Here is a 16,477-nt window from a genome sequence, read left to right as displayed (position 1 = left end):
AACAGATCAAAACATTGATAAACTATTAGGCTACTTCTTCACATTATAAGCGCAGCAATGCGCACGTGGTACTAGACTATAAGCGCAAATGTTCCATTAGCGGAAAACACCATTATCAAAAGTGACCGCAAATGCAATTATGCATGTAATGCTTTTATTATAAAGGTGCATTATTTTATTTATTTACCCCTTTTTCGTGGTATCCAATTGGTTGTTACAGTCATGTCCCATCGCTGCAACTCCAGTATGGACTCTGGAGAGGTGAAGGTCAAGAGCCGTGCGTCTGTAACGTCTGCTTCCAGCTCACACTCGCAAACACATAGATCCCCTGAACACAGCTCACACTTTCAGACACATAGATCCCCTGAACACAGCTCACTTTCCAGCTCACACTTTCAGACACATAGATCCCCTGAACACAGCTCACTTTCCAGCTCACACTTTCAGACACATAGATCCCCTGAACACAGCTCACACTGTCAGACACATAGATCCCCTGAACACAGCTCACTTTCCAGCTCACACTTTCAGACACATAGATCCCCTGAACACAGCTCACTTTCCAGCTCACACTTTCAGACACATAGATCCCCTGAACACAGCTCACACTGTCAGACACATAGATCCCCTGAACACAGCTCACTTTCCAGCTCACACTTTCAGACACATAGATCCCCTGAACACAGCTCACTTTCCAGACACATAGATCCCCTGAATGCAACTCACTCTCCAGATCCCAATCACCTGAAATCTGTGTATGACCTTCTGCCTGCCCCTGGACCAAGCAACCTGCCTCCTCCTGTTGTCCTTTACTAATAAACACCTGCTGTGCCCTGCGCTTGAAACCATCCCATTATAATCATTGCAGCATCCTCCGAAACACAACCCAGCCAAGTTGCGCTGCTTCTTGACACAATGCCCGCTTAACCCAGAAGCTTGCACCAATGTGCAGCATGCATTGTGCCCGGCCCGCCACAGGAGTCGATAGTGCGCGATGGGACAAGAACAACCCTGTCGGCCAAACCCTTCCCTAACCCAGACAACACTGGGCCATGGGTCTCCCGGTCGCGGCCGGCTGCGACAGAGCATGGACTCGAACCATGGTCTCTAGTGTCACAGTGATGCAGTGCCTTAGACCACTGCGCCACTCTGGATGCCCTAAAGGTGCATTTTTCTGGAGAAAATTATCTTCCCCAAACTTGAAACTCACGCACTGCTTATACAATGGGGCAAAACAGTATTTAGTCAGCCACCAATTGTGCAAGTTCTCCCACTTAAAAAGATGAGAGGCCTGTAATTTTCATCATAGGTACACTTCAACTATGACAGACAAAATGAGAGAAAAAAATCCAGAGGGCTGAATACCAGGCAGTTATCAAGTTTGGTAGGCTACTAATGACCAGCAGCAGCATCAGAGCTTGGAGAAGCCTAATTACCGTGACTAAACGGTCATGTGGAATTTGACTGCCTTTATGACTGGTGACCGCCGGTGTGGCGGTAAGAAAGTCACCGCAACAGCCCTACTGCCAATGGGCCTGGGCCTGTAATCATCTCATTTTTTTGGTTTGCATCGCCAGTTCTTCTTGGGAGCGAGATCTAGTGGGGGAGAGAGAAAGTGATAGATGCTGAATATTTGTTTTAGTACACTGTTTTGTCATTAGTGTTGCTGGGGTATCTGCGGTTCATTATCATGTGTGCTTATTGCCTGACATTTTGTTCATTATGTAATGAAGTCCTTGCCTTTGCATCAGTGTGAAAGTTTCCGGTTCTCAGCAAAACAGTAAGTAATTTGTAAACAGACACGTAAAATGACTTGTCATGACAACTATCCTGCTTAGTTTGCATCAGGAGGTTGCCTTGCAGTTGGACAGTTTAAGGTGCCACATGGTTGGGTTAGCGTCTGTCCATTATGCAGCATTGTTTACACCTCCAAACAACTCATGAACTAGTCTCACAAGTGGACAGCTAGACCAGTGTCCAGAGGGCTGGATAAGACCAGACCGTTGGCTCCTTTCACATTCCACAGAGTAAACATTTTGAACAAAGCTCCGGGTTGTTGCATAACTTCTGGTTAAGTCAGAACAGCTACTCTTATTTAATAGAATTGCACTTCGGGGGTGGCAGCCAGCAAGGAGTACAGGCTGAGCTTCATTAAGTCAGGAAAGGTATTTAGATTGACTGTTTGCAGAGCCTTAAACTGTTTTGCAGATGGGTTCTGAATGCGAGCTGTGTCAGCATCACAGTTCTGTACATTACTGGTGGAAGGATTAGTTGCATTATCGCAGTCATCACACACTGGGCTGACTATGTTGTATGTAAGTGATTAGGCGTAACAGACAGAATTTGGAGGGAAATTTACTCCGGAGACCTGCACTCTCTTCCGCTATCCAAATAAGATCTCACATTTAATTGGCATTTAAAGGAACATTCCACCCTAAAACTATCTTTGAAAGTTAAATATCTTGAAAACTTTGCTGACATGCAAAACATTTTGGCACTACATCAAAAATGGACTAATAAAACAAATGCCAAAAGATAATTTAATTTCAGTGGTTTCCTTTCCTTCATCTTGACTAATCTGAAGATACCAGGCTAGGGGAAAGCAATATGGGAGGATGCCTTCACCAGTCCATTTCTTTAATGGCAGGTGCAAATGGCCCAAAGAAGACATTTAAAGGAATCTACTTTAAACTATTGAGATGCATGTTTTTGCCTTCTTTAGATGTTTTCACTCTCCTGTATCCTGAGCTAGCCTGATGTACATTGCCTTCAGAAAGTATTCACACCCCTTACCTTTTTCCACATTTTATTGTGTTACATCCTGAATTTAAAATTGAATACATTTAGATGTTTTGTTCCTGGCCTGCACACAATGCCCCATAATGTGAAAGTGGAATTATGTTTTTAGAAATTTTAATTAAAATTCACAAGCTGAAACGTCAATATATTCAACCCCTTTGTTATGGCAAGCCTAAATAAGTTCAGAAGTAAATATTTCTTAACAAGTCACGTAAGAAGTTTCATGGACTCACTGTGTGGAATAAGTGTTAAACATGATTTTTGAATGACTACCTCATCTCTGTACCTCACTCATACAATTATCTGTAAGGTCCCTCAGATGAACAGTGAATTTCAAACACAGATTCAATGACAAAGACTAGGGAGGTTTCCAATTCCTCGCAAAGAAGAACACCTATTGGTAGATTGGTAAAAAATTAAAACAAGCAGACATTGAATATCCCTTTGAGCAATGTGAACTTATTAATGACACTTTTGATGGTGTATCAATACACCCAATCACTACAAAGATACAGGAGTTGTTCCTAACTCAGTTGCCGGAGAGGAAGGAAACCATTCAGGGATTTCACACAAGGCCAATCGTGACTTTAAAATAGTTCGAGTTTAATGGCTGTGATAGGATAAAAACAGAGGAAAAACAACTTTGGAGTTACTCCACAATACTACCCTAAATGACAAAGTGAAAAGAAGGAATCCTGTTCAGGTTTAAAATAAAGTAAAACTGCAAAAAATTTGGCAAAGAAATTGACTTTATTTCCTGAATAAAAAGTTTGGGGCAAATCCGACACAACACATCACTGAGTACCATTCTTCATATTTTCAAGCATAGTGGTGGCTGCATCATGTAATGGGAATACTTGTCATCGGCAAGGACTAGGGAGTTGTTTTTTTATTATAAAAATAAACAGAATAGAGCTAAACACAGGCAAAATCCTAGAGAAAAATCTGGTTCAGTCTGCTTTCCACCAGACACTGGGAGATGAATTAACCTTTTAGCAGGACAATAACCTAAAACACAAGGCCAAAGGTACACTGCAGTTGCTTACCAAGATGACATTGAATGTTCCTTAGTGGCCTAGTTACAGTTTTGACTTAAATCTGTTTAAATCCATGGCAAGACTTGAAAATGGCTGTCTAGCCATGATCAACAACCAACATTGACAGAGTTTGAAGAATAATAATGTGCAAATATTGTACAATCCAGGTGTGCAAAACTCTTAGAGATATACCTGGGGGGGCGCTAGAGAGCGTGCTATGGAGTAGACGTGCTTTGCTTAACCTCTCACAACCTATAACTTCAAACATTGTCTAGCAGTATGACAAAGGGAAAAGGCAGCAAAAAAGGGGGCGCTAAATGAGATAGACAACGAACCAATTTCAACATCGCCGACCCACGAGGAGTTAGCTGAAGATGCTAGCTCCCAAGAGTTCCCCTCAGAACCTACTCAAAGTGACCTACTGGCTGCTATAAACTCACTAAGCAAAAAGGTGGACACAAGGCTGGCTGATATCTAAAAGATTATTGGGACTTTGACTGAAACTGTGAAGGCAACTAAGGGCAGGGTGCATGAGGTTGAGCAGACGACAGTCCATCACGAGGCCAGGCTACAGGACAAAGACACCAGAGCATCCGAAATTTGGGATCCAGGAGGACACTGAGAAAGGGAAACCCACTGAATTTATCTCGGCGCTGATACCGGCATTGCTGGGGAGTGAACACTTCAAAACAGCCATCCAGATCGACCGCACACACAGATCACAGGCAACGAAGCTGGCCATGGGCGCGCCACCAAGGCCATTCATTGCACAGCTGCACAATCCCCAGACCAGGGATCACATCCTCAATCTGACTAGTCAAAAGTTCCCCCTTAACTACAACGGAGCGAGGGTGTCTTTCTACCCAGATCTTACTTTGGAGTTGAGGAACCGACGAAAAGAGTATGATGAGTTACGCAAGAAATGCAGGGGGGCCAACATCCGATATGGATTCCTCTTCCCGGTCCGGTTTAAGGTAACAGTTGAGGGATCAACAGGTACGTTTGACAACCCAAAATTGGCTGATCTGTTCTTGTCAAGCAAGCTCCCTCGCTGAGGATACAGAACGGTTGTGTCAACCGAAATCATAAATGGGGACTACAGTGCTGTCTAAAAGCTAAATGAGCCCTCTATATTGAGATTTAAATGTTTTAGAGTGAAGTACATCGAAAAAATCAAGAGAAAACTGCAAGACTCAATAGAAGACAAAACAAGGAACAAAACCAAAAAGACAGGCTTTGAAAAATTAACTATTTTTCATAAAATTGTACTTATCTTAGCCTGAATTGCTAGCATAATTGTTTACTTGTTGCTACAGCCAAATACAGGCCAGCAATGTGTTTGAATTTCCTAGCAATGTATTTTCGATCAGAAGATCAGAAATGGGGACTTACAGTGCTGTCTAAAAGTATTTGCCCCCTTCCTGACTGACATTTGAGCTCGCACTTCAATGTTTCAGATCATCAAACAAATTTCAATATTACACAAAGATAACCAAAGTAAACACAAAATACAGTTTAAGTGATAATTTTATTTATTAAGGGAAAAAAGCTATCCGAAACTTCATGGCCCTATGTGAAAAAGTAATTGCCCCCTAAACCTAATAACTGGTTGTGCCACCCTCAGCAGCAACAACTGCAATCAAGCGTTTGCTATAACTGGCAATGAGTCTTTCACATCGCTGTGGAGGAATTTTGGCCCACTCTTCTTTGTAGAATTGTTTTGATTAAGCCACATTGGATCATTTGAGCATGAACCGCCTTTTTAAGGTCACACCACAGTATCTCAATCAGATTCAAGTCCGGACTTTGATTAGGCCACTCCAAAACCTTCATTAAGTTTTTTTAAGCCATTCAGAGGTGGACTTGCTGGTGTGTTTTGGATCATTGTCCTGCTGCAGAACCCAAGTGCTCTTCAGCTTGAGGGCAGTGTAGCCTAGTGGTTAGAGCGTTGGACTAGTAACCGGAAGGTTGCGAGTTCAAACCCCTAAGCTGACAAGGTACAAATCTGTCGTTCTGCCCCTGAACAGGCAGTTAACCCACTGTTCCCAGGCCGTCATTGAAAATAAGAAAGTGTTCTTAACTGACTTGCCTGGTTAAATAAAGGTAAAATTAAAAAATTAAATGAACAGATGGCTGGACATTCTGCTTCAGGGTTTATTGGTATAGAGCAGAATTCACAGTTCCATCAATCACAGCAAGTTGTCTAGATCCTGAAGCAGCAAAGTGGCCCCAGACCATCACACTACCACCACCATATTTGACTGTTGGTATGATGTTCTTTTTCTGAAATGCTGTGTTACTTTTACGCCAGATGTAAAGGGAGGCACACCTTCCAAAAAGTTAAACTTTTGTCTCTTCAGTCCACAGAATATTTTCCCAAAATTCTTGGGGATCATCAAGATGTTTTTTTGCCAAAAGTGAGACAAGCTTTTATGTTATTTTTGGTCAGCAGTGGTTTTCGCCTTGGAACTCTGCCATGGATGCCATTTTTGCCCAGTCTCTTACTTATGGTTGAGTCAGGAACACGGACCTTAACTGAGGCAAGTGAGGCCTGCACTTCTCTAGATGTTGTTGTGGGTTCTTTTGTGACCTCTTGGATGAGTCGTCGCTGCGCTCTTGGGGTAATTTTGGTAGGCCGGCCACTCCTGGGAAGGTTCACCACTGTTCAAAATTTTCTCCATTTGTGGATAATGGCTCTCACCATTATTTTGTAAAAATATATATTTTTTACCTTTATTTAACTAGGAAAGTCAGTTAAGAACAAATTCTTATTTTAAATGACGGCTTGATGGCCTTGTAACCCTTTACAGACTGATGTCAATTACTTTGTTTCTCATCGGTTCCTGAATTTCTTTGGAACACAGCATGATGTCTTGCTTTTTGAGATCTTTTGGCCTACTTCTCTTTGTCAGACTGGTTCTATTTTTTGTATTTATATATATATATATATATATATATTTTTTTTTACCCCTTTTTCTCCCCAATTTCGTGGTATCCAATTGTTTAGTAACTACTATCTTGTCTCATCGCTACTCCCGTATGGGCTCGGGAGAGACGAAGGTTGAAAGTCATGCGTCCTCCGATACACAACCCAACCAAGCCGCACTGCTTCTTAACACAGCGCCATCCAACCCGGAGGCCAGCCGCACCAATGTGTCGGAGGAAACACCGTGCACCTGGCAACCTTGGTTAGCGCGCACTGCGCCCGGCCCGCCACAGGAGTCACTGGTGCGCGATAAGACAAGGAATTCCCTACCGGCCAAACCAGCCCTAACCCGGACGACAATAGGCCAATTGTGCGTCGCCCCACGGACCTCCCGGTCGCGGAGGAAAGGAAATAATTAATGGGGCCATGTATCGTGAGATTTTGAGTGAAAACCTCCTTCCATCAGCAAGGGCATTGAAGATGACACGTGGCTGGGTCTTTCAGCATGACAATGATCCCAAACACACCGCCCTGGCAACAAAGGAGTGGCTTCGTAAGAAGCATTTCAAGGTCCTGGAGTGGCCTAGCCAGTCTCCAGATCTCAACCCCATAGAAAATCTGTGGAGGGAGTTGAAAGTCTGTGTTGCCCAGCAACAGCTCCAAAACATCACAGCTCTAGAGGAGATATGCATGGAGGAATGGGCCAAAATACCAGCAACAGTGTGTGAAAACCTTGTGAAGACTTACAGAAAACGTTTGACCTCTGTCATTGCCAACAAAGGGTATATAACAAAGTATTGAGAAACTTTTGTTATTGACCAAATACTTATTTTCCACCATAATTTGCAAATAAATTCATTAAAAATCTTACAATGTGATTCTCTGGATTTTTTTTCTCATTTTGTCTGTCATAGTTGAAGTGTACCTATGATGACTAAATACTTTTTTGCCCCACTGTATATACTACAATTTGAGACGCCTTTTCATCGTAGTGTATCATGATCATAAAGTTGAGGCAGTGGTAATTGCTCTTGACGCAGAGAAGGTATTTGATCAAAATATGGCAGCCGATACTGGATAAATGGTCTAGTCCTGCTTCGTAACTGGGTTGATGATCTGCTGCTACTCTGTGCAAATACTCCACTCAATATTTATTTTTTGGCTTAACTACACTGCTTATAATGACTATATGCTGTCTTCCTATACATGTACCACCTAATAGGATTTAGTTTTATTTTGTGTATGTGTGAGTTAAGTTTTGTTTTGTCCTCTGGCCATCCCATTCAACAGTACTATGAACGTCAATGTTTGTATCGCTGTCTTTTTTATTTATTTTTTATTTGAAAATGATAAACATATATAAAAATATTTTTAATGTAGATTTACCCAGAAAGATTCACAGCTGTAATCACTTCCAAAAGGTATTTAACATGTATTGACTCAGGGGGTTGAATACTTATGTAAATGAGATGTATTTCTGTATTTGCAAAAATGTCCCTTTTTTGTGTAGATTGTTGATAAAATATGACAATTAAATTCATTTGAATCCCACTTTGTAACACAAAATGTGGAAAAAGTCAAGAGGTGTGAATAGTTGTCAATAACCCTCTCGCCCAAAATAAATGATGTCCTAGTCCTATGTAATCTGAGAAGAGGAGGTCATTTATGATTTTCCAGTTGTAAGAAAAGCTGATTTTATGGGTTTTTCACCCAAGGGTAAATTCTGTTTAGATTGATGCAAGCGTGCTTGGAACCCATAGGGCAGGGAAGGCATCCAAATCCTGTCACACACACACACACACACACACACACACACACACACACACACACACACACACACACACACACACACACACACACACACACACACACACACACACACACGCACACACACACTGCAGAATGGAATCTGGAGCAGAGCCAGCATGTCACATAGCTGCCATTACGACAGCAAACCCTTCCAGCCCCGGGAACATCTCTGTTATTCGAGGTGGCATTGGTCACTGGTCCCACTATCAGCACCATCTTCCTCTTCCTCTGGCTGTCTGTTATAAACTATGGAATATAGTATATGTCTGGTACTGTATAGCATTAAACAGCAGGGAAACACTATTTCCAAGATTATTTATGTCATACAATCTTACTTAATTATCTTGCACCAGCCGTATGGTGCTTACCTGTTGAAATACATTTTCTAAAACTTAGGTGGTAAGCACTGCATAAGAGAATTTCCTTAATTACATAGATTATAATTTATAACCCAGGTATTTACTCTGGTACAGGGTCTTTGCAATATCAAGTTTGACCAACAGACCAATATGACACACTACCTAACTAACACAAAGGAACCAACCACTCACAGCAGTTGACATGGCAGTACATCTCCACAGCATGTGTTGCCTTCTGATTATTTTTAGAAAAGTATCCTTTATTTTCTCCCAAAGCAGTTGGCCTTGCTGTAAGGCAATCTATGGTCATAGACTAGTGTGAGTGATTTATGGGGCTGGCAGAGCGTGAGGAATCTTTCCTGGGGCCGTATAGCCAGGTAGTTACTGGATATGGTGTCAACGGTATGTCAATGAGGAGATTGATGACTACATTGGAAAGATGAACTTATTCTCATCCTTACACAAGCTATGTACTGTTGTTGTTGTTGTTGTTGTACGGCTCTACTGTTGTGGGGAATGAATGTTGTTGCTGCCCTATTTGAACCACATATGTGTGAGGTGAGGCAACGTGTAAAGTATGAGAAGAGATAGGAGCAACTGGGTATAGTGTTGTTGTTCCTCATAGTGATGGAATAGTGAAGGCCAGAGATTTCCGAAGAGCATCCTTCATTCAGGGTTCAACCCGTCATGGTGGTGTGTTCATTGCCAATGTGATACCTATCTATTTCTAACATTCTGTGTATTGTTGTTGCATTCCCCATCTTGCTCTTGGACTTGCCATAGGGATTCACGCACTATTTGTGCAATGCATTTTTTTGCCCCGACCACTCTTTTAGGAAAGATCGTATCTCACTGTGAGATAAGGATGAGACGATTATAACCTTTGAGACAATATGAGACGATAACCATTATCTGAAAGATATGATACTGTCCTCCTGTTGTAGTTTGTAGTTGTTTAGTAAGACTTAAAACTATGAATTCATTGCCTGTAGTTTTAGAGTTATACAATGGCTTAAAGTTTCTAAATGCTGCAGACTAGTTTCACTTTGAGACAAACCTTACCGAGGTTGTAGTCTGCACTTTGACAGAGCAACGAGAGGCAGTGTAAACATTAGCTTGCTGCTTTGCAGTGAAACGAGAGTGAGCTCATGTAAGCATATCATTTGGTGAGGCCGCAACACACAAAGGCTATAAGTCCTATAAAGCTACAAGTCTGTGGATTAAGCCACACAACAGATCTTTTGTTTTGAGTGTTTTCTTTCAAGCTCCCTCACGTGTTTATGTTGCTCGTAGGGTTCAAAAAAGCCCCAAGTAGCTGAGATTTACAGCCATAGGGAGATATTACTAACATAGCCATGTTAATTCTAAAAAAAAGCTGTCGTAGTCGTACACGTTTCCTTTAGGCTAAGGGTGAAACATTTGGAAAAACACCTCAGGGAATATGCTAGAAAAAGATCATGGCTATTAACTATTTAGCTTTGTAGGTGATCACATGTTGACTTCGATGTCCAAAAAGTGACTGTGCCATGTCATGCCAATGCTTGTTACAGGTTACATCTGGCCTACAGCTGCACCTGCCTGTCATTGAGGATGTTCAACTCACTTTTGATATAATAAATATCTCTGGGAAGATAGAATTACACCAGGCTAAATTCATCTTCACTTTCAAATAGTATTAAAATATAGTAATTTGAGACTGCACAAACTTGAAACACGTCCAGAGCCGTCTTAGGACACACCAAAGCAAAGTGTCCTCAGACAAAATCCATTGTCTTGTGCGGCGGTGATGCCAGCATGCGCATTGGTTACATTCATGTGAACATTTTTCCTTTGGCACATTCAGACCTTTGCCAAACCCAACCCAAGCTCCAAAAATGCTAGCTCCCCCACTAAGCCTATGTCCTTACTAACCCTCTTCTAGAAGCCTGCTACGTATCCCCTCCATAAGGAGTGGAAAACAAGGAAGCAAAGTTGTGTCAAAGCCATTATTTGGGCTACAGTAAACGTTGGTGTTTTGGTGAGGCAGATGTCCTCTGTCAAAGGCAGCTGGCTAGGCTATGCTGATTTTTAAACACTCAAAATAGATCCACTCAGAGTTGTCTGTAGCATGATGCTAGACTAGAATTGTATGACATTATTTGAGCATAATTTTGAGTCAATGTGGTTGCCTGTCAGCTGGCCTATAATTTGAGAAGTCACTTCTCCAGTCCTAGATTTGAATGCTGTTTTGGCACTGATTAGTCATTAGGGGACCAGGCTAACTGTCGTCAGTTGACTCGGATTGTTTACAATGACATTCCTGACCACCACTTGAGTTCGAGATCCTGGTTACCCCTCTCTGCCCTATCAAGTCTATAGATGGTTTCAGATACAGCCTCCATTAGGTGTCAAGTAAGGTTTCCATTGTATATATCTATTGTAGAGATCCCACAGCAACCACTGAATTCTTGTGAAGTGCACTCATCCCACTCTCATTTCATGAGGAAGTCTTGACGTGGGGTGATCAAAAGGCAACAGTGCCACGTTGACACTTTGTCCTGCATGGTGATTGACTGCGCTATTTTGGATTAGTTTCACACCTGACCCCTGTCTGGGAAGAGCAAAAATTTATATATTGTACACAATGTGTGATATTCATCACTGAATGCATTAGACCAGGGGTGGGCTGCTGGGGGGGGGGACTCAGTCAGGGTCTCAACTTACTGTTGAGAATTAGAATAATAGAATATGCAATGTGCAATTTCGGAAGTTGGTTGTGCATCAGCAGTCACTCAATTAGATTATTTTCTACAATGGAAACACGTTTTTAGAAATTTTTAAACGTTTTTAGACAAATGTATTAAAAATACAAAACAGAAATAGCTTATTTACATAAGTATTCAGACCCTTTGCTATGAGATATGAAATTTAGCTCAGGTGCATCCTGGATCCATTGATCATCCTTGAGATATTTCGACAACTTGATTGGAGTCCACCTGTGGTAAGTTCAATTCATTGTACATGATTTGGAAGGCAAACACCTGTCTACATAAGGTCCCACAGTTGACAGTGCATGTCAGAGCAAAAACCAAACCATGAAGGAATTATTCCGTAGAGCTCCAAGACAGGATTGTGTCGAGGCATAGATATGGGGAAGGGAACCAAAACACTTCAGTAAAATTAATGGTCCCCAACAACACAGTGACCTCCATCATTCTTCTATTGAAGAAGTTTGGAACCTTCAAAATTGGTGTCCACGCTACATACTCTATAGGAATCTCTCTCATGCTCTTTCGCTTTCTCTCTCGCTCTCTCTCTCTCTTTCCCCCTCTCCTCCAGTCTCCACATGCATCACCACCTGTAAGAAGCCTGTGCCACCACCCGTGCCGCCCCGCACCACTTCCAAGCCCTACATTTCTGTGACGGTGCAAAGCAGCACTGAGTCAGCCCAGGACACCTACCTGGACCACCAGTCTGAGCGTGATCGCCGCAGCAGGACCATTACCAGTCAGTCCAGCCAGGCCCACAGCAACTCCTCCGACAGCCTCGACAGCACGCGCACCAACAGTTTGGCTCGGGGTCTCCCTTGGCCCATCCCCGTCCCTGTCGCCACCCCCCGGGAACCCCTCACCACCACCACCGTCCACCACACCACCACCGGGACTGACACCAACGACTCCCAGCGTGAAGCCTTGAAGACGACGGGCACCAACAGGGGGAACTTGATGGCAGAGGAGCCCCTTGCGGACATCGTGCCCCGGAGGAAGCTTTCCTCCATAGGCATACAGGTAGGAGTGCTGTTACGAGCGCCGTTAGTCAGTGACGTTATGGTATCGTCAGTGAAGTTAGAGTCATTAACGTTACATTAGTCAGTAACATCACAGTAGTGGAGCTAGAGTTTCTGTGGCAGTATGATTAAGGCCCAGCAATGGACTGGCGTGCAGCAACCAATTGGCTGCTGGTTCAAATCCTGAAATGGGTGCGTGGGGGTGTGTACTACTATTGTTTCCTTGACAACAGCAATGAATATAGTACCAGTCAAAAGTTTAGGCACACCTACTAATTCAAGGGTTTTTCTTGAATTTTACTATTTTCTACATTGTAGAATAATAATGAAGACATAAAAACTATGAAATAACACATATGGAATCATGTAGTAACCAAAAAAGTGTTAAACATATCAAAATGTATTTTATATTTGAGATTCTTCAAAGTAGCCACCGTTTGTCTTGATGACAGTGTTGCACACTCTTTGCATTCTCTCAACCAGCTTCATGAGGAATGCTTTTCCAACAGTCTTGAAGGAGTTCCCACATATGCTGAGCACTTGTTGGCTGCTTTTCCTTCAGTCTCCGGTCCAACTCATCCCAAACCATCTCAATTGGGTTGAGGTCCGGTGATTGAGGAGGCAAGGTCATCTGATGCAGCACTCCATCCTTCTCCTTGGTCAAATAGCCCTTACACAGCCTGGAGGTGTGTTTTGGGTCATTATCCTGTTGAAAAACAAATTATAATCCCACTAAGCGCAAGCCAGATGGGATGGCGTATCGCTGCAGAATGTTGTGGTAGTAATGCTGGTTAAGTGTGCCTTGAATTCTAAATAGATCACAGTGTCACCACACCATCACACCTCCTCCTCCATGCTTCACGGTGGGAATCACACATGTGGAGATCATACGTTCACCTACTCTGCGTCTCACAAAGACACGGTGGTTGGAACCAAACATCTCAAATTTGGACTCATCAGACCAAAGGACAGATTTCCACTGAATGTGCAATACTAAATTTCTCAATATGTCAAAATATGTACTTTTACCTTGGGCTCATATTTACAGAGGGTATTAAACCTAACCATTGATTGTTTTAAGGAATAACCAAGCACTATACTGCACTGATGCAGTATGGATTTTTCTTGTGCTTACAGCTCATATGGGGCTTGCTGAATTTTTAGAGCGTGCCATCAAGAAAATGAAAAACCCAAAAGAGTACTCCCCATGTTTGCCTGAGGCAAATATTATGGTTTCACTTCATTATTTAAGATGTTTATTTTTTCAGACTCAAGTGTTGAAGGTTTGGAATTAGACAGGTAGTCCTTTTTTTCATTCGCACTCTGCAAATGGTCAAATCTCACAATGCTAGGAGAAGTGTTTAATGTCTCAAGACCCCACATTGATATATAATTTTAATCTTGGAATTCTGGATGACCACCAAATTCCTCCAGATTCAACCTTTTGATGACTGTGTTTTCTGATTGGTTGCCAGGTTGACTGCATTCAGGAGGAAGTCCAACGAGTGGAGACACCGACACCACCATTGGCCAGATTCCAGTCAATCGGAATACAGGCGGACGACGGCTGGCAGTAAGTAACAGCACTTCCCATCCCCCGGTCATGACATGTCATTTCCCATAAGGAAATAATATTTCTGCTCCACACAATAAATTGTTGCCTATCTCTATTCATCCCTGAGGGGGCATTTTAATGTAGTCACTGAGAAAATGTCCATAATGTGAGAAAACAGTTACATGCCTGTTATGTTGCCAAGAGCATACAGCATTTCCATGCAAGATTTGAAGGTCATTCCGTAGTGCTGTAGCGTAGTACTTGTCGTGTAGTAGTTCGTTTTGTGATATTTTGAATTCCAGGAAGTCCTTGCATGCCACACTCGGCTTCACTCCCCTTTGTTCCCTCTCTTTGAAATTGTATGTTTTATTAGTTGTATGTACAGGATACACATGGTATACACCATCCAATGAAATGCTTAATTGCAGATTCCTTCATGACAATGAACAACAATAAGAAATAAGAAAATACAAGAATATGAGCATGAAGTAAATGGCTCAGGAGAATGGAATTAACATTGTAGCATAAGTATAATACAGGAAGGCACAATTTATCATAAATTTACACTTGTATCAGGGACGGGAGGGAACTCCTAGTTTGCATGCAGTGTTGTGAAGTTGGTTGTCAGAATTATCTCACAATTTGATTACTTCTGAATGTGGCCTGTATCAGTTGATATCGTAGAAATAGCCTAAACAAAGAGCTTTGTCTTACTTGACTCAAACAAAACATGTATATATACCGTTGAAGTCAGAAGTTTACATACACCTTAGCCAAATACATTTGAACTCAGTTTTTCACAATTCCTGACCTTTAATCCTAGTAAGAATTCCCTGTCTTAGGTCAGTTAAGGTCACCACTTTATTTTAAGAATGTGAAATGTCAGAATAATAGTAGAGAGAATCATTTATTTCAGATTTGATTTCTTTCATCACATTCCCAGTGGGTCAGAAGTTTACATACACTCAATTAGTATTTGGTAGCATTGCCTTTAAATTGTTTAACTTGGGTCAAACATTTCGGGTAGCCTTCCACAAGATTCCCACAATAAATTGGGTGAATTTCAAACCATTCCTCCTGACAGAGCTGGTGTGACTGAGTCAGGTTTCTAGGCCTCCTTGCTCGCACACGCTTTTTCAGTTCTGCACACAAATTTTCTACACGATTGAAGTCAGCACTTTGTGATGGCCACTCCAATACCTTGATTTTGTTGTACTTAAGCCATTTTCCACAACTTTGGAAGTATGCTTGGGGTCATTGTCCATTTGGAAGACCAATTTGCGATCAAGCTTCAACTTCCTGACTGATGTCTTGAGATGTTGCTTTAGTATATCCACATAATTTTCACACCTCATGTAGCCATCTATTTTGTGAAGTGCACCAGTCCCTCCTGCAGCAAAGCACCCCCACAACATGATGCTGCCACCCCCGTGCTTCACGGTTGGGATGGTGTTCTTCGGCTTGCAAGCCTCCCCCTTTTTCCTCCAAACATAACGATGGTCATTATGGCCAAACAGTAATATTTTTGTTTCATCAGACCAGAGGACATTTCTCAAAAAAGTACAATCTTTGTCCCCATGTGCAGTTGCAAACTGCAGTCTGGCTTTTTTTATGGCGATTTTGGAGCAGTGGCTTCTTCCTTGCTGAGCGGCCTTTCGGGTTATGTCGATATAGGACTCGTTTTACTGTGGATATAGACACTTTTGTACCCGTTTCCTCCAGCATCTTCACAAGGTCCTTTGCTGTTGTACTGGGATTGATTTGCACTTTTCGCACTAAAATACGTTAATCTCTAGGAGACAGAACGCGTCTCCTTCCTGAGCGGTATGACTGCTGCATGGTCCCATGGTGTTTATACTCGTGTACTATTGTTTGTACAGATGAACGTGGTACCTTCAGGCGTTTGGAAATTGCTCCCAAGGATGAACCAGACTTGTGGAGGTCTAAAAAAAAATCTGAAGTCTTGGCTTATTTCTTTTGATTGTCCCATGATGTCAAGCAAAGAGGCACTGAGTTTGAAGGTAGGCCTTGAAATACATCCACAGGTACACCTCCAATTGACTCAAATTATGTCAATTAACCCATCAGAAGCTTCTAAAGCCATGATATAATTTTCTGGAATTTTCCCAGCTTTTTAAAGACACAGTCAACTTAGTGTATGTAAACTTCTGACCCACTTGCCAAAACTATAGTTTGTTAACAAGAAATTTGTGGAGTGGTTGAAAC

At 42.1% G+C, this 16,477-nt stretch overlaps 1 protein-coding gene across 2 annotated transcripts in view; it reads left to right on the top strand.

Annotated features, from left to right (window-relative positions):
* The window catches only part of LOC118400563 (disks large-associated protein 4-like), a 238,377-nt gene that overhangs the window by 184,133 nt on the left and 37,767 nt on the right, over positions 1–16,477 (top strand). For both annotated transcript variants that reach the window (XM_052473932.1, XM_052473933.1), the window contains 2 exons: positions 12,249–12,697; positions 14,172–14,269. In XM_052473932.1, coding sequence (XP_052329892.1) covers positions 12,249–12,697; positions 14,172–14,269 — 547 coding nt within the window. The remainder of the gene's footprint in view (positions 1–12,248; positions 12,698–14,171; positions 14,270–16,477) is intronic.

The sequence above is a fragment of the Oncorhynchus keta genome, chromosome 21 (assembly GCF_023373465.1).
Source record: "Oncorhynchus keta strain PuntledgeMale-10-30-2019 chromosome 21, Oket_V2, whole genome shotgun sequence".
NCBI classification, from domain to species: Eukaryota; Metazoa; Chordata; class Actinopteri; order Salmoniformes; family Salmonidae; genus Oncorhynchus; species Oncorhynchus keta.
Note: the sequence above shows the minus strand (reverse complement) of the source record. Positions and strands in the feature narration are given on the sequence as shown.